Source organism: Gracilinanus agilis, chromosome 3 (assembly GCF_016433145.1).
Source record: "Gracilinanus agilis isolate LMUSP501 chromosome 3, AgileGrace, whole genome shotgun sequence".
In the NCBI taxonomy this organism is placed as follows: Eukaryota; Metazoa; Chordata; class Mammalia; order Didelphimorphia; family Didelphidae; genus Gracilinanus; species Gracilinanus agilis.
The window spans coordinates 252,513,050-252,536,936 of record NC_058132.1 but is presented as its reverse complement, the minus strand read 5'-3'; the positions used below and the strand labels follow the sequence as shown (position 1 = coordinate 252,536,936).

At 37.3% G+C, this 23,887-nt stretch overlaps 1 protein-coding gene across 1 annotated transcript in view; it reads left to right on the top strand.

The window, feature by feature from the left end:
- The window catches only part of LOC123242218 (myosin-IIIb-like), a 413,600-nt gene that overhangs the window by 344,657 nt on the left and 45,056 nt on the right, over positions 1 to 23,887 (top strand). Inside the window, exon 25 of the mRNA XM_044669803.1 lies at positions 7,086 to 7,291. Within this exon, the coding sequence (XP_044525738.1) occupies positions 7,086 to 7,291 (206 nt within the window). The remainder of the gene's footprint in view (positions 1 to 7,085; positions 7,292 to 23,887) is intronic.

The following is a 23,887-nucleotide window of genomic DNA, read 5'->3' as shown; positions in this document are numbered from 1 at the left end:
AATAATACAAATTGATATTTATTGTTGCTTAAGTTTTCTAGGTAAAAAGGAAGGTGTAAAAAAAATCCTTTTCACAGTCTAGAATAGACTGGATAAGCAAAACAATTACTGCCTCATTATTAGGTGCCATGATTTTTTTTTTCAAAGCAATAAATCACCTTTATTTCTGACCAGTGATCAAAAGCATGATTTCACAGATTTTCTATGTTCCTGTATTTCCTAGTTATTTTATAATGTCTTTTTTAAACCCATAATTGCAGAATCCAACAACAAAGATTTAGGATCGTGAGTCATTGTAGGTTTATAGACTTAGATCTTGAGGAGACCTTGAAGTTCAGAAAAACCCCCCAACAACTTAGACTTTATTTACATGAAAATACTGACAAACTTTTTTGGCTAGATAGATAGAAAGACATATAATAGATGATACATAGATGGATAGAAAGATAATTGATGCTTACCATCTCAAGTTGGGTGGAGGGTTGGGGAGGAGTAAGGGTGTGAGAAAAATGGAGACTCAATATTTATTTTATTTTTTTTATTTTTTTATTAGACATTTATTAATATTCGTTTTTAATCTGTTTACATACTTTATGCCCTTACTTTCCCCTTCACCCCCCGCTCTCCCCCCACCCATGGCCAACGCACATTTCCACTGGTTGTAACACCTGTCCTTGTTCAGGGTCTATTTCCCATTCATGTCCACCTCAGCCCATGCATTCAAGCAATTGTTTATCTTATATGTTTCCTCTCCTGCAGTCCTTCCTCTGAATGTGGGTAGCATCTTTACCATAAATCCCTCAGAGCTGTCCTGTGTCATTGCAGTGCTGCTGGTACAGGAGCCCATTACATTTGATTTTAGCATAGTATATCAATCTCTGTGTACAATGTTCTTCTGGCTCTGCTCCTTTCGCTCTGCATCACTTCCTGGAGGTCTCTCCAATTTGCATGGAATTCCTCCAGTTTATTATTCCTTTTAGCACAATAGTATTCCATCACCCACATATACCACAATTTGTTCAGCCATTCCTCAATTGAAGGACTTCCCCTCATTTTCCAGTTTTTTGCCACTACAAAAAGCGCAGCTATAAATATTTTCGTACAAGTCTGTTTATCTATGATCTGTTTGGGGTACGAGACTCAATATTTTTTGAAAAATGTTGGAAACTATTTTTACACATATGTAATTGGGGGAAGATTAAATTTAAAAAGAAAAATTATTGATAGGTTATTGTTATAATTATTAATAATTGTTATATAATACCAATTAATATATAATAAAATAAAATATTTATTATGTACCACTACTGTACTAAGTACTGAATATACAAATACAAACAAATAAGACTATGCTTACTTTCAAGAAACTTACATTTTAATTGGGCTGGGGGTAGGGAAGGCAGATAATCCATAAAGAGGTACTAGAAAGTTGAGAAGAGTTTTAAGCAAAGAGAAAGGTGGCTAGTGAGTCAGGAAGTCTAGAGAATGAGTCTATTTAGAAATGAAATGATCATGACTGGGACCTCTTAAGAAATAATTCTTAAGGTCTGGACTAGGAAGTTACCAATTGGAAGAACAGAGCTTATGATAAAGGTTTCCCTCAGGTGCAGAAAAAGCTGAAGTAGAAGATAGAGAACTCTGAAGAATGGATGAGTTCTGCTCACTTCAGGAATCTAAATATTTTTAAATTCTTTCTCTCTACAATAGCTTCTTTAATAATGATTTTTCATATCAGTTACATATATTATCTATCTGTCTATCTATCTATCTATCTATCTATCTATCTATCTATCTATCTATCTATCTATCTATCTATCTATCTAAGCATTTGCTATTTCTATCCTTAGCATATTTTTACTTCATGCTCTTAACAAGTTATTTTTAAATAGTTTTCAGATTTCCTGAGTATTATTGTTTTTTTCAACTTTAGCTTTCATTTTTCCCTCTAATACATGCATTTTGGTAGTTTCTTTTCTAAAATTAACTATCTGCATAGTGTATTTCCTTTAATTTTTCTCATTTGGATGTTGAATTTAATTATGTTGTACTCACAATTATATACTAGTCTACCCACCCAAAAAAGAGTCATATTTCATAGAATAATACCTCTGCTTTGCAAACTTTAAGCTTTTAACGGGCTTTTACAATTATGATATGTATTTAGGGCATTTGTGGGTTTTATCACTGGGAAAGATAGTTTTAATAGATAGTTTTAGAAAATTATGGAAAGCAGTCAAAATTCCTGATTCTTAAGACATGCTGCCAGATTTCCCTAAACTGACCACATTTGTTTGAACTTTCACCCATTGTCAGCCATTAATACTTGTTCTTCTCCATACTTGCTTGAATTAATATTTAAGATTATTCAATATTTCAAATACTTATTGCTTCAATTATTTAATTATCTGAATACCTAAGTTTTGTTGCAAAGTGCCCAAGAACCCAATTTAGATCACTTTGAACTAGTTTACACAGATTTGAACCAATTTGGATTAGTTTGATCCAGACTGAATCTGTTTAGTCTGGTTTACTAAACTTAGCCTAAACTATAGTAGCTAAAAATAATACTAAGACTTTTGGCGTATCTGTATATAAGAGAATTGTAGTCAGAGAGAGCTGTCTCTAAAAGGAAAATCAGAAAATTGGGATATTTTGAAGATGTCATGTGAAGTAAGTAGAAGGGAAAGAATGCAAGATGAAGATGAATTTAAAAATATTTTTTATCTGCAGGAGTCCTTTTTTATGCTCTTTTCTTATCCTTCTCTGATGGTGGGATGCTTTTCATTTTGGGCCTCTGGCTTACAGGGTTTAACATCAGGTTATATTCTTTCTGCATAGTTAGAATATGAGCTACATTCAAATATTCACTTTCTAATAGCACATATATCCATGGGGACCAAACTCCTGACTAAAAGTTTTGTTAGAAAGAGAGGAAAGGAAGATTGCTAAACTACAGGCCCATTTTTAAAAGTCTGGGAAAATACACTTTGATTTTCTAAATACGACTGATCCAAGAGACTTCTAGGGCTATGGCTGCCACTACCTGGCAATGACCATCATATTTTGTCATTAGAATGTAATTTTTAGGTCTGTTCAAATTTGTGAAAAGGAAGAAGAAGATGATGATGGCAACAACAGCAGCTAGAATTTATATAATGCTTTAAGTTTGCAAAGCACTTTTCATACATTATCACAATTTGGGCCTCACAAAAACCTTGTATCTCTAATATATAAAGGAGGACACAATAGCCGAGGGAGGATAAGTGACTATTTTCTATCTATTGTCATACAGTGAGTATCCAAGGGATGATTTAAACCCAGATCTTCCTACTTTTACTACGCCAAGCCGCCTCATAGAGATACAAATGTTTTCTCGGACCAGTTCTAGAATGAGATACACAAAAGGAGATTCTACTTTTTTAAATAACACTTCCCATCCTACCACCAAGGATCCGAAGCTGGGGGCAGGAGGAGGAGATGAGAATGGTCTTCTTCTTTGGTTATGATCTTGAGAATATATGCTTTACCTTCTACTTTTATCCTGTACTCCTATTTAGTCATAAATTAATTACTACATAACACAGATTATACTCTTTAATGGAATATGAGATTAAATTTTTATAATGTGAACAATTTCAAAGTAGATATTATACACCAATTAGTATATTGCAGTTATGTAGTATAGTTACAAAGAATAGCCCAGGAATCATCCACTTTTCTGTGAGAAGGAAAAATCTTTTCATTTCTTCCAAATCACTATGATACTGAGAGGGCCATTAAGGGAATGAGGGAGAGCATATGTGTTAAGAATAAAGTCAAGAAGTGTGAAGTATTAACAACAAAGGCCTTTTGTAGAATAAGGGAAGGGTTGCCGGTGGCAGTCATGCTCCTTTTCATACTGGTAATCCCAGGAAAGTGAGCAGAGGGGGCAGGGTTCTGTTCTGTCCTAGTTGGCTATAGGGCCACCAACAGAGGATAATCCAAGGAAGAAGCCGAACTTAAACAACAAAAACTAGACCTTTGCAAAGGTGTGATCAGCTACATGAAAATCAGAACTGGCTGAAGACTGACAGAGAACGAGTCACACAGGGACAGACAAGAAGCTAGTAGTGTTAAGTGTTTGGAAGGTATAGGAAGGCTGGAGGAGTAGTGCAGGCTTAGCTGGTTAAGGAGGCTGAATGCCATCTTCTGAGGAAGCACCATGGATAGCTCCAAGAGAAGCTAAGGTGAGAGGGAAACAGGGTTGAGAGAGTATATGGGGATTTGGAGGATGGACATGATAACCTTCTTGAGAATCTATAGAAAACCTTAGGAATCTATTGATTGTTTAGGTGCACAGATTTAGCCCCACTCTGACCAAAGCTATTTTAGGAGGTAAGAATCTGATCCCTGATTTCCCCTTCCAATTCTATCATATTCAAAGGTAGCCAGAACCATTTTCTTAACTTCTCTAGTTCTTAAGAACTAGGCTCTTTCCTAAATAATTATTCAGAGCCATACCCCCTTTGGGCAGAGTACAATTCCAGACAATACTAGACATATTCCAAAGCTCACACAGAAGTGTTTCTGGAACTTTTTTTTGATGGTTGTCCAATTCATTTTAACTTTCTGAGCTATCCTTCTTTTTGTTCATAATCTTAATGTTTTTAGTTTTAGGAGCCTGGCATGGTGGATGTAGAGTCAAGGAGATCTGGATTCAAATCTCACTTCAATTATGTCACTCTGGGCTATCTTATGATTTCTTTGTCTGATTCTTCCTTTTCGTTTATATTTCAAATTTCTTCCTCCCTGACTTCTTCTACCTCCCATGTCCTGGGCTTGAAACTTTCCATTACCTGATCCCCTTCTTTTCACTTATTAACCTTTTAAAGTATAAACAATGATGTTGAAATCTCTCTAGTTAACTTTTATCTTTGGTACACAATTTTTGCATACAATTCAGGGAAAGGACTATTCAACACAACTTGTTGGAAGGCACTTCTATTGTGTGCCTAAAAGGGAAGAAGTATGCTGTGCTCCTCCCCATTTCTAACAATGCTAAAAAGGGTCAAAAGGCTTATTTAAAGGTCTTTCTCCCCTGAGGCCCCTTTAGTCTCCTTCACTATTTAATGAACCTGCTTGTCCATTCCCTATTTCTATACAGTTTTGGGGCAAACACATATTTTTATTACATTGTAAAGAGATATATAGAAAGATATGAACTCTCCTGCTAAGATTATCTCACAAGTTCCAGTTTCATATTGCTTAGTCAGCTTTGAAGAAAATGATGAGCATCAAATAATCTCTACCAGATGTCACTTATTATCTTCTCTCTTTGTTAAATCCTTACACTCCTTCCTGGCCTCTGGCAAAAGGCTCCAAATAGATTAGACCTGCTCACAAACTTTGAACCTATGTTATTGGTGTCCCCATTTTGTGGCCTTCTCCGGATTCTACTATTTCCCTCTTATAGATCTACTCCCTCCCACAAATTCCCCAATCACTTTGTGAATTATTGAATCATTGTATTCTAGCATCCTATTTCCCCTACCCCTAATGCAGGGGGCTATTCACAATTCTCTTATCTCACAACCTTTTGAATGTTGTCATATTTACAGTAACTCACTCCCATATACATTACATATTTCTTGCCTAAATAAAATTTTTATTCAAAGATTGTCTATGAGCTATATAAGAAAATTGTTGCATTTACTCTATAGTGAAATATGTTTTTGGACCCCAAAAGTATTACATTGTTTTATAGCTCATCATTTTTATCAGTATTGACTTTTCAAAAGATGTTTACCTTCCAACTTAGGTACTGGTTCCAAGGCAGAAGACCTGTAAGGACTAGGCAATGGTAACTAAATGATTCGTCCAAGGTCACACAGCTAGGAAGTGTCTGAGATCAGAATCGAACCAAGTCTCTAGGCCTAACTCTCAATCTACTAAACCACCTAGCTCTCCTCCCCCAAGTACTGACTTTTAGAGATATTAAGCAAAGGGCTTTCTTTTTCTCCATTGGCCTGCTTTTCTTTTAGCTGCATTGGTTTATGATATTTGTTTAAAAATTAGTTTTATGTTCTTATGGTCACACTTTATCTAAGGATTCTATTATAATAGAGACAACCTATGGGTATGCCATTGGAAGATACTGAAGCAATTATTGAAAGTATCTTGCCACTGTCCATCATAACCAACCCTTTCTCACTTTATTCCTTTTACTCCCTCTTCCTTCCTTCGTTCCTTCCTTCATTCCTTCCTTCCTTCGTTCCTTCCTTCATCCCTTCGTTCCTTCCTTCCTCCCTTCCTTCCTTTCTTCCTTCATTTCTTTCATCCTTCCTTTCTCCTTCCTCCCTTCCTCCCTTCCTTTTCTCCAACTCTATCATTCTTTACCCTCTCTTTCTCTTGATCAAAAAAAAAATCCCTTTCTCCCAATTTTAATAGCAATAATAGTTGCACTTATGGTTATGTCTTAGACCAGTGATGGGCAAACTACTGCCCGAGGGCCAGATGGGAGTGGGGGGCTGAAATGTTCTATCCAGCCATGGGACATTATTCCTAATCTGATGAATACAATGAGTAGGATACAATACAATAAAACTCTGAAAGAGTTGCCTTAGAAACAGACTGACAGATGAGCATTTCCTTTCCTTTGGCCCCCTCTTTAAAAAGTTTGCCCATCACTGTCTTAGATTCATTGGTGACATTTAATTCTAAACAGGTTATCTAACATCTATGCCTTAAAAGCTGACTTTTTTTAAACTTAAGGGACAACGTGTTCTAGTCTAAGAGCTATGGCAGCATGAAAAAGTGGGTCTGGATTATAAATCTAATGATTCATTTAATTGGAAACCTTACACTTATCACGACTTTAACATAACTGAGTTTTTACCAAGTGTAAATAATGCATATCACTAAGCAATTACACCTGAAGAATCTGTAAATATTAGCTATAGACTAAACCATTATTTTCTCACATCTTTCTCTATTCCACCTGAAAGAGAGAGGTAAGTTGTTATGAACATCATTCATCAGTTTGGCATTAACCTTCCGGAATCCATCTTGTTTAGGGTCTAAGATAATATGTATCTTTTTCCTGGTAGTATTCACTGATGGATCTGCTCTCCAAAATGGTGGTTGGGCAACCTCACTTTGTCCGCTGTATTAAACCCAATGATGACCGAGAGGCCCTGACATTCTCCAGGGAGAGAGTGCTGGTACAGCTTCGTTATACTGGGATTCTAGAAACTGCCAACATACGCCGGCAGGGGTATTCCCACCGCATCCTCTTTGAAGAATTTGTGAAAAGGTAGGATTAGCATCTCTAGTGATGTTTCTTTAGATGTGTTTCTTTTCCAGTCCTCCCAATCCTTTGTAATGACTAATTTTGCATTCTTTCTCATTATTTATATGTAACTCAGTAGCTGCCATATATATAATTCAATAGCTATCATATCCTTCCTTAAATATTACATTATTTTGTTGTTCAGTCAATTCAGTTGTATCCAAAACTTCATGATCCTCTAGACTAGATCATACTGCCATGGGGTTTTCTTGGCAAAGATACTGCTGTGGTCTGCCATTTCCTTCTCCAGCAAATTAAAGCAATCAGAAATTAAATGATTTCCCCAGAGACACACACAGCCAGTAAGTGTCTGAGGTTAGAAATCTCCCCAAGCTCTTAGTAAGCTTTTAGAGGACCAATTTTCATCTTCCACCATTCTTGAGCTTCAAAGCCTGGACTTTAATAAATGAATGGATGAATGAATGAAAAGCACTTATTAAATATTTACATTGCAAAGCAATGTACAAAGGGATGGAGTCAAAAATACAAAAATAAGAAAATCACTGCCCTCCAAGAGCTAACATTCTAGTTGTTCGCTCATTTGACATTTCCTTCTCCAACTCATTTCACAAATGAGGAAATTGAGACAAATAGAGTTGAACGACTTTGTCTAAGGTCAGATTTGAACTCATGAAAACGAGTTTTCCTGATTCCAAGCCCAGTGCTCTATCTATTGCACCACCTAGCAGCTGTAGACATTTTAATAAGAGGAAGCAAAAACACATAGGGAAATGGTGACCAGGGAAGGGTGTTTTGGTCTGTGAAATTATAGCAATGGTAAGTGAAACTATAGGGGAATTGATTGCCATACTGTAAAAGGAACGATGGTAGCAATGATTTAATTATAGTTCCCAGAGCAAGAGGTAGAAAGTAGGATCTAATTGTGGCAGAATGGCAAATGGCAGTATATGATGGGGTGGACATCTGGATAGAATAAAAAGTATGGACTGTTGGATCTGGGACTGGATAGATATAGCAAGTTATATGAGGTTGTACTCACTCATAAATCAATCAAATTCTACTCAGGATGAGAGTTCTAAAATTTAATAAAGTCCCCCAGAGCATGGTATCTGGAAGTCCAGAGGACATTATGACAGGGAAGTGAGAGACAATATGACTGGGGTAGATGGCTGGATGGGATATGATGTTTCATCTGTTTCACTTGGGGCCAGCTACATATGTTGGTTTATAATGATAAAAAACAAATAATGCTTATTGCAACAAGATATCTGGGAGCCAATTGTAAAGGACAAAAAAAAAGAACTGAGTTCTGGTTCTATTTTAAGGCTCTATTAATATGATCAGATTTCCATGCTCCATCTGAGATTACTAAAAAGGTCTACCTAGATGAGTTTACTTTGTCAGGTAGCCTTTGCTCCTTTTTAGTCCCTAGGTTCTTGATCTATAATATGAGAGGATTTGGTTAGATAATCAATGAGGTCCATTAAAATGTCAATATTCCACAATTCTGAATTTCCCCCCATATTCAGCTGACTGTCTACTGCACCTCAGATCTCTACTACCTAGGACCTTGAGAAGTCTCTTAATCTCTCCGAGTCTCAGTTTTCCTCAAATGTAAAATGGGAATCATATCAGAGGACCGTTGTGGGTATCAAATGAGACAATAGTGATTTATTTCTACTCCTGCTTCTGCAATCACTTCCATTCCTATTACTATAAGATAGTTCACTATTCTATACCAGGACTCCTTTGGGTATCATTTCTCTTCAGCCTTCAACTCTTTCTAAACTCAGGAACTACCTTTATCCAAGTCAAAAACTTCCCCTTGCTACCATTACCCCTGGAAAGAGTATACATGCACATGACTGGGTATAAATAGAATTCACACTAGACTTTTCTACCAAACCTTACAATAAACACTCAGTGTAAAGATGTCCAAAGAACAACATGCAGATGCCAATATAAAAGTAATCCCATCCTATTGGCTGTTATTTGGCTTTCTCTTATGGTTACTTTATGACATGCCAAATGTTGTCTCAGCTACTTACTCAGCAAAGAATATATGCCCAAAATAGCAGGTTGCCTCCCTGAGTTTCTCAAAGCCCCTCTAAATCCACTGAAAAAAGAAAAAGGAATCATAAAATAGCTAGCATTTATATAGTGCTTTAAGACTTGCAAAATGCTGTATTTGTTATCTTGTTTGATAACCAAGAAGAAAGAAAATAAACTGAAGTATAAGGTTTATTATAAAATAGTATTGAAAATGTCCTTAAAAAAGAGTGGTCTTTTAGCTCTTTAATATTCAGAGGTAGATCATGGGGTTGGGGGTGGAGGGGGAATCTTCCTTTAACTTAGAAACGTGACTAGTTGAGTATTTTTAGTAGCTGAGGAGTTGAATACATGAAAATATTTAAGAAAACAGGTCAAATGCTAAACAGATTGGCACTTCTTTGTTCCTAATCAAAAAGCCATTAGACAAGTATGAACAAGAGTTTCAAAATGTCAGTAAATCTGAGGATATCAAAGATTTCTGAGCCAGCAAGTTAATTGGTATTTTGATCCTTTTGAGCAACTTAACAACAAAATGGATGAGCTAGCAGTTTTCCCCCCTTGATGTTATTAAACAAATAGGTGTGCTTCTTATCTTCCTGTTCAATAGTGCTATTTTGTAAACTCTTAGCAGGAAATATGCAGACAAAACAATCAAAAGCAGGGAACATAGCCATTCAGGGTTTATCAAGGGAAGGTAAATAAAAGATAAAGTCTTGTTTAATGTAACTCCTTACCTTTTTGTATCTTCTGTATTGGAGATGGAAACCCCAAAGTGTGAGCCTGAAAAGTTCTGCAATTGTGCTGTTTGGTTACAGGATGTTAAAGGCCTTCTGAAGTTGCTCCAAGTTATGAACCCTGATTTCCTGGGGTTCACTGACCAGACCTTGAAAATAGACTTCTTCCCCTATACCTGCCTTAACATTTCAAACACCGCCTGAAGTCACAAGATGTTCCAGGATCAGCTAGACCTAGCTGCTGTTCTCTGACCGTCTTCTGTCCATTTAACAGCCATCTCTCTGCCATGCCATTGCTCACACCCTTGTTCCACTTTTACCTCTGGAACAGTAATCGAATTATAAGACTTGGAACAGGAAGATATTTTAGAGATCATTCAATCCATCTGCCTCATTTTTACAAACAAGCTTCATACAGGTGGTGAGCTTTGGAGGGAGATTTGAACCTAAGTTTTTGTATCTCTAAGTCCATCATACTGTCCACTATATGTATCTGCAACTTTTCCATTCCTGGAAAGGACATGTCAACTCATTGCTCTATTTACCAACCCAGTGACTTTCCAAGCCAAATCATCCCTCCCTCTTCTATATGCATTGTCTTCTCCTGACAAAATTAAGCCCCTTGAAATAAGGGACTGTATTGCTTTTTATATTAGTTTCCCTGTTCTTTAGATCAGTGCCTGGCATATGGCAAGCACTTAAATTCTTTTTCTTTTCTTTTCTTTTTTTTAGTCCTTACCTTCCATCTTAGAAACAATACTGTGTTCTAAGGTAGAAGATAGGTAAGGACTAGGAAACTGAGGTTAAGTGACTTGCCCAGGGTCACACAGCTAGGAAGTGTCTGAAGCCAAATTTGAATGCAGGAGCTCCCATCTCTAGGCCTGACTCTCAATCCACTGAGCCCCCTAGCTGTCCCCATAAATTCTTTTTCATCCATACATTCAACAACGAAGCCTTTAAAGCTGCTTCTGGATATGCCTCTCCTCTCCACCCTCATGGTGAGGACCAATTCTCAGAAAGCAGGGGGCTTTTAATGGGAGGAAGAAAAGGTCTTCTACTAATAGATGCTCTAGGTGCTCCATGAATGGGATAAAATCTCATGGAAGCCCACTAAACAGTCTTTCCCATTAAAACAACTCAGAAACAGGAAGCAAAAATGGCATCCTAGGGGAATCACAGAATGCTCTACCATCTCTTTAGTTTCTTTGTTTCTGCCACAATGAGGACAGCTTGCTCTATATACGCAGTTTCAATATGCGTAGACAAAAGTATGCTTGTATGCCCTGGCAAAAGTCTGAAGTCTAGTAGGCCATTCAGTTTTTTCCAATTCTAGATACTTCATTCCTTTAAATTATTTAATTTCCATCTTTCCATCAGTCCAAATAGCAACTCTTCTAAGGCTTAGTAGATGGTCTTCAGTTGTTACTCTGGTAAAAAATAAAAGGTTCATCACCCCAGCCTGGCAATGAGCCTCAGCAAACATAGCTAGTCTGGAACTTGGTCAACAGGTCCATACCTGAAGTCTTTCCAGCTTGGTAGGATTTGCCAAGGCTTGCATTCTCTTGGCATAGTCCTAGGGGACCCAGGGTCACCTCCATGTTATCAAGAAGCTATGTAGAATTTTAGTGGGAGTTTTAAAACCAGAGCCAGGAAGGTCAAAGATCCATAGCTGCCTCATCTGAAGAAGAGGAAGATTGTCAAGCATTTTTCTCCTCTCCCTCTTACTATACTTTTCTCTCTAGATTTTATTCTTATGACCTTCTCTTCCTATTTTTCTTCCCTCTCCTTCATCCTCTTCATTGATCTCCTTCATGATCTTATTTATATTTTCATTCCTCTTTTCTGGATCCTTTTCTCCCCTAGTTCTGAAATGTGATTTGATTGGTACCTAGATTCCTTCCACAAGAGGCAAATGGTAACTATCTAAAATGTATAGTTTTAAAAGAGTTTCCTAGGACTCCGAAAGGTTAATTGACTTATCCATAATCACACAGCTAACATGTGCTGGAGGCAAGACTTCCATCTAGGTCTTTTTGACTCCAAGGCTGGTCTTGCATCTATTTTACCACTGTTCTTTGCTCTCACTAAACACATGCCAAACTTTAACCCACTGGCTGATGACATGCAGTGACAGGCCTCTCATAAATGGTGTTTCACTTACATAAAGCATTTTAATAGAATACTGACAGATCATAAGACTTGGGGTAAATTAAAAATAATTCCTCATTAGGAAAGGATTAGGGGCATCTGGGCTAGATGATCCTTAAAATTCCTTCCAGCTAGAAAAGTCTAAGATTAGAAGTTGTTTTCCTTAGGAGCTTTTAACATATCAAAAGTCTGATTTAAAAAATAATAATAGAGTTAGAATCTTGGCATCTAGGTTTAAATACTACCTCTGACACTTATTAATGATGTAACTGGTCAAATCACTTAATCTCTCTGGACCTCAGTTTTCTTATCTATAAAATGAGGAAGTTGGTCTAGATGGCTTCAAAGGTCTTTTCCCATTCTAAATCCTCTGATCCCCTGCTTAGAATAGGTGTTCCTTGGAAAGAGAAGGACAAAAACATGTATTTCACATTTTATGTGCTAATTCACTCAAGTGAGTGAAATGGAAAAAGCTACAGCATCTGAATCTAAAGACCTGAGCTTGGATCTTGGCTGTGCTACTTGCTCAAGTACTTGTGACCTTAGGCAAGTTTTTGGACCTTAGTTCTCTAATCCATAAAAAGACAGGGACCTGGTTGACCTCTAAACTACCTTCAATCTCTGGCATTTTGTGACTTTTTTTATACTGCTGAGGACTGACTCTTTAATGTGTATTTATTCAGTAATTGGTTGCCTTGCCCATAGATTAAAGATTTAAGTTATTCATTCCTGCTAGATTTTCTAGAGTTTAGGTGTATAGAATGTACTGAATTTATGTCCTCTGGGTTATAAAGGTAATTTGTTATCATACCTCTGGTGAATAGAGACTGCCTGAACAGGTTGTATAATAATCTATTTATTAACATGGTAAAGTGGAAAAATCGTGGGACTTCTAAATCAAGGAAAGACTTGGGTTTAAATCCTAGCTTGGATCCTTACTAGGTATGGACATTGGGCAAATAACCCCTCTCTGAGCTTATTTCCTCATCTACAAAATGAATATGAAAATGCTTATGATGTCTATTTCCCAGGGTTGCTCTTGGGGGGACAACTTTGCAAATGCCTTTGAGTGCTACACAGACATTTTTTTATGGATGGCAAAGGGCTACACAAACATGGGTTGTATTTTTGTTTTTTGTTTTTGATATTTTATGAATGGCAAAGTCCACTTCAAAACTCCTAGTGGCAACATGATTCCCTTTCAAAATTTGAACAGGTAGTCAGAATGGTGTCAGTCATTAACTGCTGCTATTTTCCTGTGTTTAAAGTTAATTATAAAATAAAGGGTCACTGAGAGGCTATTTTCTTTGTATATAGAACCTGCTTTCATTAATGCTAATGGTAGCAATATACCTAGAGAGTGGAGAAGGTAGCCTCAGCTTTGATCTCTGCTTTCATGTTTCTCTATATGTGAAATTTCAAGGAAAGGTCACTTTTCATGTTCTGTTACTCTGGCAAAGTGAACTGCAAATGAAAATATATTCACACTATACATTGTTTTATTTTATGACATGCTAAGTAATAACCATTTATTTTTAATTATGATCATTTTAGAAATTAGTTTTAGATGCTGACAATCCATTCACTTTGCTTCTTCTTTCTTGTTAGTAACATTTAATTTTCTTTTAAGATGTCTTTCTATTGCCCTCATCTACAACCTTACAATTTTGTGTCATCTGGTTTAGGGAATTTCCAGCAAGGAAATAAGGCTTCCCTTTCATGTTGATTTTCAGACACAGTAATCCTAGGACTATTTGGGATCTGTTTAATGTGTACAACGCCTTAAATTTCTCCTTTTCAGATGTTTCCTTTGAACAGTTTCATGTTTCTAATTGTTCTTTTCCCATGTTTTTTCTTTGTGATTAAAATGGGATTTATTAAGCATTGTAAATTCATCAAAACACCTAGCTATGATAGAGAGAGAGGAAAAAAATGAAAGAGATGGAAGGTTTATGACATATTCATGCAAAATGACTAAAGTAAAGGGATGGATTTTCAATAGCAAATACAGTAAGTAGATTTTGCCTGTCCAAATGAGTGTTGTTCCCTTTATTGTAACTCTCCTTGGAAGTTAACCATTTATTCAAAATATGGAAGCATTGCTCAAGATATTTCTAAAACTCCTATTTCATAACTGCTCTTAGAGTCTTTTTATGAAACTCACAAGAAATGTCAAGTCCACAAGCATTCATTATGCACTTACTATTTGCCAGACTATTTGGCAGGCATTTTTCTAAGTTCTAGAGATATAAAGAAAGGTGAAAACGAACTTCATCCTCAAGGATCTCATAGTCTAATAAGAGGGAGAGGGGGAGAGAGAGAGAGAGAGAGAGAGAGAGAGGATGTAAACAAGTAAAATATACAAGGAATAAATATGGTCTCATGATTTTATAACAACATTTTTTAGCAAAAGAAACCAGTACCACATTTGGTGGCCCCCTCTTTATTCATTAGATTTTATTATCAATGACCAGTCTTGTTCTAAAAATCAAATCTACCTGATCTATATAACCTTTTGATAATGCTTTGAAAAATGTATTATAGGCTCTAAAACTTTTTTTTCCAAAATGATTTCAGCAATGAGTTTTTCAACTGCAAAAAAGCATCTGGCTTCCCAAGATGGCATCTTTGTACAGAAAAACATTCATCTGGATGTATAAGTTTTGGAATGCTCGCTTAAAAATAATTCTTAAGGGGGAAGCTGGGTAGCTCAGTGGAGTGAGAGTCAGGCCTAGAGACAGGAGGTCCTAGGTTCAAACCCGGCCTCAGCCACTTCCCAGCTGTGTGACCCTGGGCAAGTCACTTGACCCCCATTGCCCACCCTTACCAATCTTCCACCTATGAGAAAAAATACACCGAAGTACAAGGGTTTTAAAAAAAAATAATTCTTGAGGACAGATGATAGAATGGCAAGATGCAGGGCTTCTAAGGATACTGAGTATTTGGTGTTATAACTATTGTTGCCTAACATTCATAAAGCCCTGCTGGGATGTTATGCTCAGTGCAGAAATAGAAAAGGACATGGTCCTTGATTTAGTGGATATTATATTTTGTAAAGAACTTAGCCTTAGCCTTCAAGTTCCTCAACTTCTCAACTCCCATGACCTACATCAGTCACTTCATTCCTGCCAACCACAAAGATGTCTTATACTTCATAATTTTGATGCCACCATGATCTTAAAATGTGAAATTCTTCTTTTGAACCATAACATTCTACCCTTCCATCTCTCTCTCCTTTCTGACACCCCAATCTATCATCCCTGATCTAGCTTCATATAGTCTGTTGTTATTATTTAGTTGTGTCTAATTTTTCATGACTGTATTTGGGGTTTTCTTGGTAAAGATACTAGAGTGGTTTGCCATTTCTTTCTCCAGCTCATTTTACAGACAAGAAAACTGAGGCAAACAGGGTTAAGTGACTTGCCCAGGGTCACACAGCTAATTAGCATCTGAGATCAGATTTGAATTCAGGATGATGAGTTTTCCTTACTTCAGGCCTGGCACTCTATCCTCTGAGTCACCTAACTGTCCCACTGGCTTCAGATACCCTTCTTCAAAGGCTCAGTCCTTGAGTTGACTGGATAACAACTATACCCTGTCCTCTACCCTTGACTCTCTCCATTGTCCTGTTGCTGTTCATATCTTGACAGATCTCAACACTGGATCATCCTTGTACATTTCCTTATCTATGCTCCTAAATTTCTGGAGAAAAATCACACTATTATGTCCACTAAAAATTCATGTTAACTAATCTCAACTGGACCCAAACTACCAAAGGGCAAAATGCATTCTTCTTTGATTTCTATCCTGCTTACCTCAACAACTATTTTCAGATGTCCCCTTAGAAGTAGTGTGGTACACTGGAAAATCCTGAATTTGGAGTCTGAGTACCTGGATTCAAATCCTGGCTTAGACACTTACTACTATTTAAGCTTTGGAAAATCACTTAACCTCTCTTCACCTTAGTTTCCTCTCTTAAAATAAAGGGATTGAATTAGATAATATCTAAGGCCCCTTCCAACTCCATATCTCTGATCTCCAATCCCCCTTAACCTCCTCCACCCCTTTCTCAATAAATAACTTTACTGAGAAGATAATAATAGCATAGCTCTTTAAGATTTTTTCAATGCCTACCTCCACTTTGTAGATGAGTAAACAGAGGCATAAAAAGGTTAAAGACCTTTGCTTAGAGTCACACAGCTAGTAGGTATCTGAGGTAAAATTTGGACCCAGATCTTCCTGGCTATAATCCAGTGTTTTATCTAGTGTGCATACACAAACACACACACACACACACACACACACACACACACACACACACACACACACACACACATCCTGTCCCATCTCCTCAAGTTGCCACCTAGGTTTCTCCTTTCTCTTGGTGCCAAGTTCCTGGAAGAGGTTGTCTGCCCTTACTAAATCTGTTCCACACCACTCACCACTCAACTGAAGAATGACTAACCAATAACAAAAATGTTCAAGGCATTAGCTAGATTCTGGGGTTAAAAAGCCAAACACAAAATATTCCTCCCCCTCAGGGAACTTATTTTTATATGACCCACACAGTTGGTTATTGGTGGGAGAAATTTCCTGGGAAACTAAGAATCTCCAGGACATAGAATATGTCATGCCCCATTTTGTCAGAGATTCATTCTTGAGCTATATTTTGTTTTATCCTTGGATTAAATGGAAGAGCACCTGTCATAAACCATTTTTTAAATGTGCATGTTTGGAAGGCTTGTAAAATCTGTAAAGCAAACACCATCCAAAATTCCTTGGCAATTGATTTACTTTGTAATATATGCCATGTTCGGAGATAATATTTAGAGATGATAATGGGCTACTTTGATATTATGGCTATGATTTATTGCATTCCCTGTGGTTGGCATTCTCTGTAAGGCCAAAACAAAACCCCACCAAAAAGACAATAACAGAAATCTCTTTCCTCCTTTCAACATTATGGTTTCTGACCATGAAATTTCACACTTTAACTCAGCAATGATGATTTGCTTTCTCACTTTCATGCCCTCTCACCCCCAAAAGTTAATATTGCAACTCTTGTCAAGTTTGAATCTGAGTTCCCAAGTAAAAAATGTTGCAATGCTGACCAAGTTTCTCATTGCTAAATGTCTAATAAGTATTTCTCTGGAAGAAAAGGAACTGTCTTGAATCCTTAATCACTTATGTGCCCCTTGTGTATCCAATATTTTGCTGGGCATTAGGGGCCAGAAAAGGAAGCAAAGATATACATTTCATGGCTCCTGTCTTGAGAAGCCTGCAATCTACTGTCAATTCTTCAATACTTTGATTTGTGATATGAGTGCAGCTTAACCATTCTCCCGCATTCTGTTTTCCTACAAACACACTACAGACTAGAGAGCCTCTCCCCACCATGTGGTACGTCATCCTCTAGATGTGCTAATATTCTGTGGATATTAGCATGACAGCCAGCTCTCCATCTATTATCCCTCTCTCTCTTACTACATAATCGGCTCTTATCCTTTCCTAAACAGACATATCCTTGAGGAACTCTGAATATCTAGAATTATGATTAATTTTAAATGAAGCATTTGGAATATTTTAGAACTTGCAAATGTAAGATACTGGAGATATGTAATGCAAAAGCAAATTAATTAGCAAACTAATGCTTAGATTTTTAAGATTCTCATCTCATGGAAAACCAAGATCTCAGAAGAATTAAAATTACAAATAACCTAAAGGGTTATGCTGAGCATATATAAACTTATATGTTTATATGCATACACACATTATATATAGAATAAGTATATGCTATACATAGTTATATGTGTCAGCATATATTCATGTATACATATCTCACATATGTACATGCATGAATGTATATTCACCTTTAAATTATGTAATTAAACACGAGAACATGAGATGTGTGTGCACATGCATTTACATGCTATGTAAATATTTGTACATATGTGCTTATGTATGCACACCTATACGTGGGCACACACACACACACACACACACACACACATATATATACATACTGTATACTATGGATTTCTAGAAAAAAAACAGATTAATTGGTCTTGTACCAAGAGAGACAATAGGTAGATAGTCTGACTGGTGCACTGTTATCTCCAAAGTAGTATAGATCATGAATGAGAGTTGAAAAAGTCCACCCGCCTTTTACAGACAAAACCCAGCCAGAGACATGCAGTGACTTTTCCACAGTCCTGTAAGTAGTAAGTAGCAGAATTCAAATCTAGATCCCCTGATCCCAAATCCAATGCTCTTCCCAAGACCTGTTGTTGAAAGGCCTCTCCTGTGCAAGGTATATCTGCCATGGAGCATTTATAGAAACTAAGAGACAAGAATCAAGCAGGATGAGAAAGCGTGGAGGGGTTATTATGTGGATTCCTGCCTCTATAGATGATAAAATACTGATGATAAAATCATAAATTATTATCGCATTAAAATCCTCATCGAAATCATCTATCAAAAATCCATCTTAGAGCTATAGCAAGTTCTCCTTATCTGAGGAAAGCGAGGAAACAACTTGGCAATTCCAAGTAAGAATTATTGTCAGAAGTTGAATCTCGAATGAATTCTTTCCATAGAATATTTTCAAATCTATTGATCTTTTCCCAGATTAGAGGGTCTCTAGTTGCCTGGAGATGATACAGACAAAATAGTATCTTTAGAGACTATATCTTCTCTCCATTCCCTCACTCATGGAAAATGTGTAAACCACAGATTTATAGCCAGAAGGAACCTTAGAGGACTTCTAGACTAAGCCCTCCCTTCTACATATGTAGGAAACTGAGGCTCTCATAAAAATCCCAGGTCACACAGCTACTATGTGTCAGAGACAGGACTGAAACACAGGTCCTCTTGATTCCAGTTCTAAAACTTTCTATGAAATACCTCTTTGAAAAATATTTGGAGATGGTAATGATGGCCATTCTCTACTTAAGTGTCACGGAGGTGACCATAGGTTCTTGAAATCTATGCCATAAAACATAAGTTCTGGCAAATTCTGCTAAGCAGAAAAGGTTTGAAGCATGGGCCTGGTACCTTGAGACAGCTAAGAGGTCTGGTGAATAGAGCACTGGGCTTAGAAACAGGAAGACTCGTGTTCATGAGTTGAAATCTAGCTTTAGCCATTATTAGCTAGATGATCCTAGACAAAACACTTAACCATTTTCTGCCTTCATTTCCTCATCTGTAAAATGAGCCAGAGAAAGAATCTTTGGACACAACTGAAACAACTGAATAACAACACAGACCTGTTAGCAAACTATATGCCCTTATCCAAGGACCAGCCTGACTAAATTTGGATGGACTCTTTATCAGAAGTTTGGTTACGAGGTAGTGAATTTTCGCAGGCACAACTGTTTATAAAGACCACTGACTAAGACATGGAGAAGTTGTCTTCTTCATTAGGAAAGGAAGTGCCCATACTGATGAAGTTCACATTTCCTTAAACTACTAACCAACAGGTATTAATTAAGGATCTACCAACTGTCAAGTACTGTGCTGGGTGCTGGGGATGAAAATATAAAGAAAAAAATGTACTCTCTTAAGGAACTTGCATTCTAAGAAGAGACAACATGTATACAGAATAAACATAAAATACTCAAATATAAGGTACTTTGAGAGCTTTCAAAGTGATGCTTCTGTTGCATCTTGAAGGAATAGAGGCTTTTCTGAGTCTTACACGAGGAGAGAGAGGGCATTCTAGGCATAGAAAACTGAAGGATAGATAGTGCAAAGACAAAAAGAAGGAGATAGAGTGTCTTAAAATACAGAGAGAAGGCCATTTGGACTGGACCTAAGAGTATAAGAGAGAGAGTAATAATGTACAATGAATCTTAATAATGATCATGGGTAGCTTTGGGATCTTCAAAGCACTAATTCACAGAGCTGGAAGGAGAGTGTCCAAGACTAAAGCTAATTGATAGGAAACTTCATTGGTTCAAATATGTGGTGAGAGAATAGAATGCCAGGTCTGAAGTCAAAAAGACTCACATTCCTGAGTTCAAATCTGGCCTCAGACACTTACTAGCTGTGCAAACCCTTGCTTGCTTCAGTTTCCTCATCTGTAAGATGAGCTGGAGAAAGAAATGACAAACCACTTCAGTATCTAGGTCAAGAAAACCCCAAATGGGGTCATGAAGAGTTGGATACAATTGAAAACAACAGCACAACAAAGGAAGTTCCATTTAATTTTGTTGCTTCTTGTCCGTAGGTGTAGGGATAGTTACATGTTTGGGCTACTTTAGCAAATCATCTCATCTTCCTCTGCCACTATGATTTGTGAGAACAAACCTCTAAATATGAAACAATTTTAGAAATAAGTGTATTAGGTCATTTGGGAGAGCAGAGTGAGCCAGAAAGAAGGTATGACTCTCTTGCATCCTGGCTCTGGAAAATTTTACATTATATAGGATTTAGACAAGGTACCCACACATAAACCCACTTAAACTCAGGTAAGCAATTATGTCAAGAGAATAACTTGAAAGCAACGTAGACTGAGATGCATATCAGTAAATATAAGCATTCAATAAAAATTGGGCAAAGCCAAAACATAAGGGAACTCAAAACACAAACTTAGATGGACCCAGAATAAGATCTGGGTGAATGGACCCAAAACTATTTTGAGTGGATTCAGTCCTGGGGGAATGCAAAATTCTTTGTAGCCATCTCCAGCATTTCTGGAGAATTACTGAGGTCGTGGTAATATTCTGAGTTCAAACAATCTCTAATCCATTAAAGTTAGATTTAAACAACATAATAATTTTTTAATAATAAAGTTTTCTGAACAATGTAATAAAAAGTATTTTCCACACCACCAGGGGAAGAAAGAAGAGGAAAAGCCAGAAAACCATAAACAACTCTGATATATCTTGTGCCTTCCTATTTGCCTTATTAAATGTCTCTCTCACAACTGGAGTCTACTCTAATTCTGATTTTGCACTGACTCTATAGACCCAGACCAGAGGATCATGGGATTATAGATTTAGTACTGGAAGGAACCTTAGAGACCATCTTGTTCAACTTTCTCACTTGCTAGATGAGAAAACTGAAACTTGGCAAGGCAGAGTCATTTGAACAATAACCCACAGGTAGGAAGTAAACTCTAGACTATAGTTTCCTTATTTATAAGGTCCCAGCTAGTTCTGATAATCTATGATCCCATTATCTGATCTTACAGCAACTACTTGGCTTTTTATCCAAATAATCTATAGGTTGACTAAATCCAGTCTCCTTTCTTTTGGAATAATGTCCAGGCCTCTATACAACTTTTTTATAATTTGAGTTTTCTTTGACACACTCCCTATTAAGAACTTATGAAGAAGTATTATCACCCCAAATGTTTATTGAGTAAATTCTGCTAACCCATAGTGATAGGTAAAGTAGGACATAACTGAACAGAGACAAGAAAATGGGGTGAAGTACTTTTAAAATATTAATTTTTATAGATATACATCCTTTTAATGCCAGAAAATGTTGCTTCCCGAGTCATTCAGGAATTTGTTTTGTGAAAAAAATCAGAGAGCACGTGTGACAGTGAGAGTTCAAACCACTAGTTGAGAGTGGCACATGGTACAACACAGGAGGCACATTCTTGAGCTTTGTCTCAGGTGGCTGGTCCTGGCTTTGCACACAGCACTACGGTAGGTCCTCCAGGATGTGGGTTGAGAAGGAGGAGAACAGGGTGTGTGCAGGAAGTGGCTAGCCTAATATTGGGAAGGAATGTACAATTGTAGGAAGGTGGAGTCTGAATAATGGTATGGTTGCCAAATCTCTCAAAAGCTGCATTACTACACAGAGGCCCAAACTCAGGGATTTGATGCTTCCTAAATGTGTGATGACTTACTTTGTAGCAGATGGTGGCCAGCTGTTCTTCATCTCCTGCGAGGACAGATCATGGGGGGAAAAGGGATTCGAAATAAAGGGGCCTAAGTCTAGAAATGAGGAAGATTTTTTTTTAAAACAATAAGGCGGTAGTCACATAGGCAAAGTAAAATGAACAATTAAGGCAACTGTTAAAATCAGTTGAGGCAAAAAAGACTCATTTACCTCAGTGGTCTGCTATCTTGGAAGTTGTGGTTTCTTTCTTTTCTTTATCTTTTTTTATAAGCCCTACTTTCTATCTTAGAAACAACTCTAAGACAGAGGACAAGGAGGCAAATGGGGTTAAGTGACTTGCCAAGGGTCACATAGCTAGGAAGTATCTGAGGCAAGATATGAACCGAAGTCCTTCTGACTCTAGACCTGGTGCTCTATTCATTGAAGGCCAATTGTTTTCCAAGTACTAAATTGTACAAGTAAAATCATAATTTTGGGAGGATGGATATAGTTGAGAAGGGCTTTTACAAAGGGATAATTACTTCAAAAATATAGAAAAATAAGCATACCAGCATTTTCCCCAATACCTCAGAGAGGTTCCCTGGGAGGAATAGGGTTATAACATAGCTCCATTACTACATTAAAATTAGTCCCACGAAATTCATGTCCATATGTAACATGACTCCTAGATGAGTTTTCATCTCAGATTTTGCTGGCCTGGGTCCAAAAGGTCACTGATAATGGTCATTCCTTGCTGTTTGAGGCATTGATGCCACCCTGGCTCAAGAACCAGACTTTGAGATAATAAAAAATAAGGTTATACAAAAATATTTATAGCCACACTCTTTGTGGTGGCAAAAAATTGGAAAATGAGGGCTGTCCTTGGGGAATGGCTAAACAAAATCTGATGGAGATGGAATACTATTGTGCTAAAAGGAATAATGAACTGGAGGATTTCTAATGTGAACTGGAAGAATTCAAAAAAAATAACACAGACTCTGGCACATTGTAATACTGAAAGAAAAGGAGTCCTGGGTCAGAATTCCAGCTTTCACAACTACAAACTGAGGAATCATTGGCAAGTTCCTTCTCTGAACCTAATTCTTCACCTGAAAAATGGGGATAATAATACTCATGCTATTTACCTCAAAGCATTTTGATGAAGAAAGCACTTTGTCAATATATAAGCATTAAGTCTATAGAAGTTATAATTGCTATTCTCTCTAGAAGCTAGAGTCAATGAAAGGGAATTGTAGAGAAGCAGAATGTAATTTAATAGAGAAAACCTCTAAAAAATTAGAGCTGTCCAGAAGTGGAATTGGCTGCCTTGACAAGGAAAAAGCTCCCCAACCCTGAAGGTCTTCAAGCAAGAGGTTAGATGACCCCTTGTCAAGGATAGTATTGTGAAGGTAGAATTAACTCTCCCTTTGCCTATTTTAAGTGAATCAAATCAAGAACTTGAAGTGCCCCTACTTAGCACTTGGTAGATCACTAGGTAAGAGAGCTCACAAGTCACTTACTAGTTCACACCCCAAAAGCCACAAACACTGCCCCTCCTTGGGCAGTTCTAGGTAAATTGAAAGGCTGTGATTGGTCCTATAAAGAGGGAGAGACAGGAAGTGACATGGAAAAAGGGGTAAAAAGGCAAGATGGAACATGGTCTGGACCTCTTCTTTTCCTGGACTCTCTCTGTTTTGGTGAGCCAAGCTGAAAGGAGATTCTTAGACGTGATCACATTGTCCTAGACTCGTCCTTGACTGGAGCTTTCTATGCTGGAGAGGCTTGCTGGGTAAGCGACTCAAGCTGAAGGAAGAAGCTTGCATTGGTGAACTCC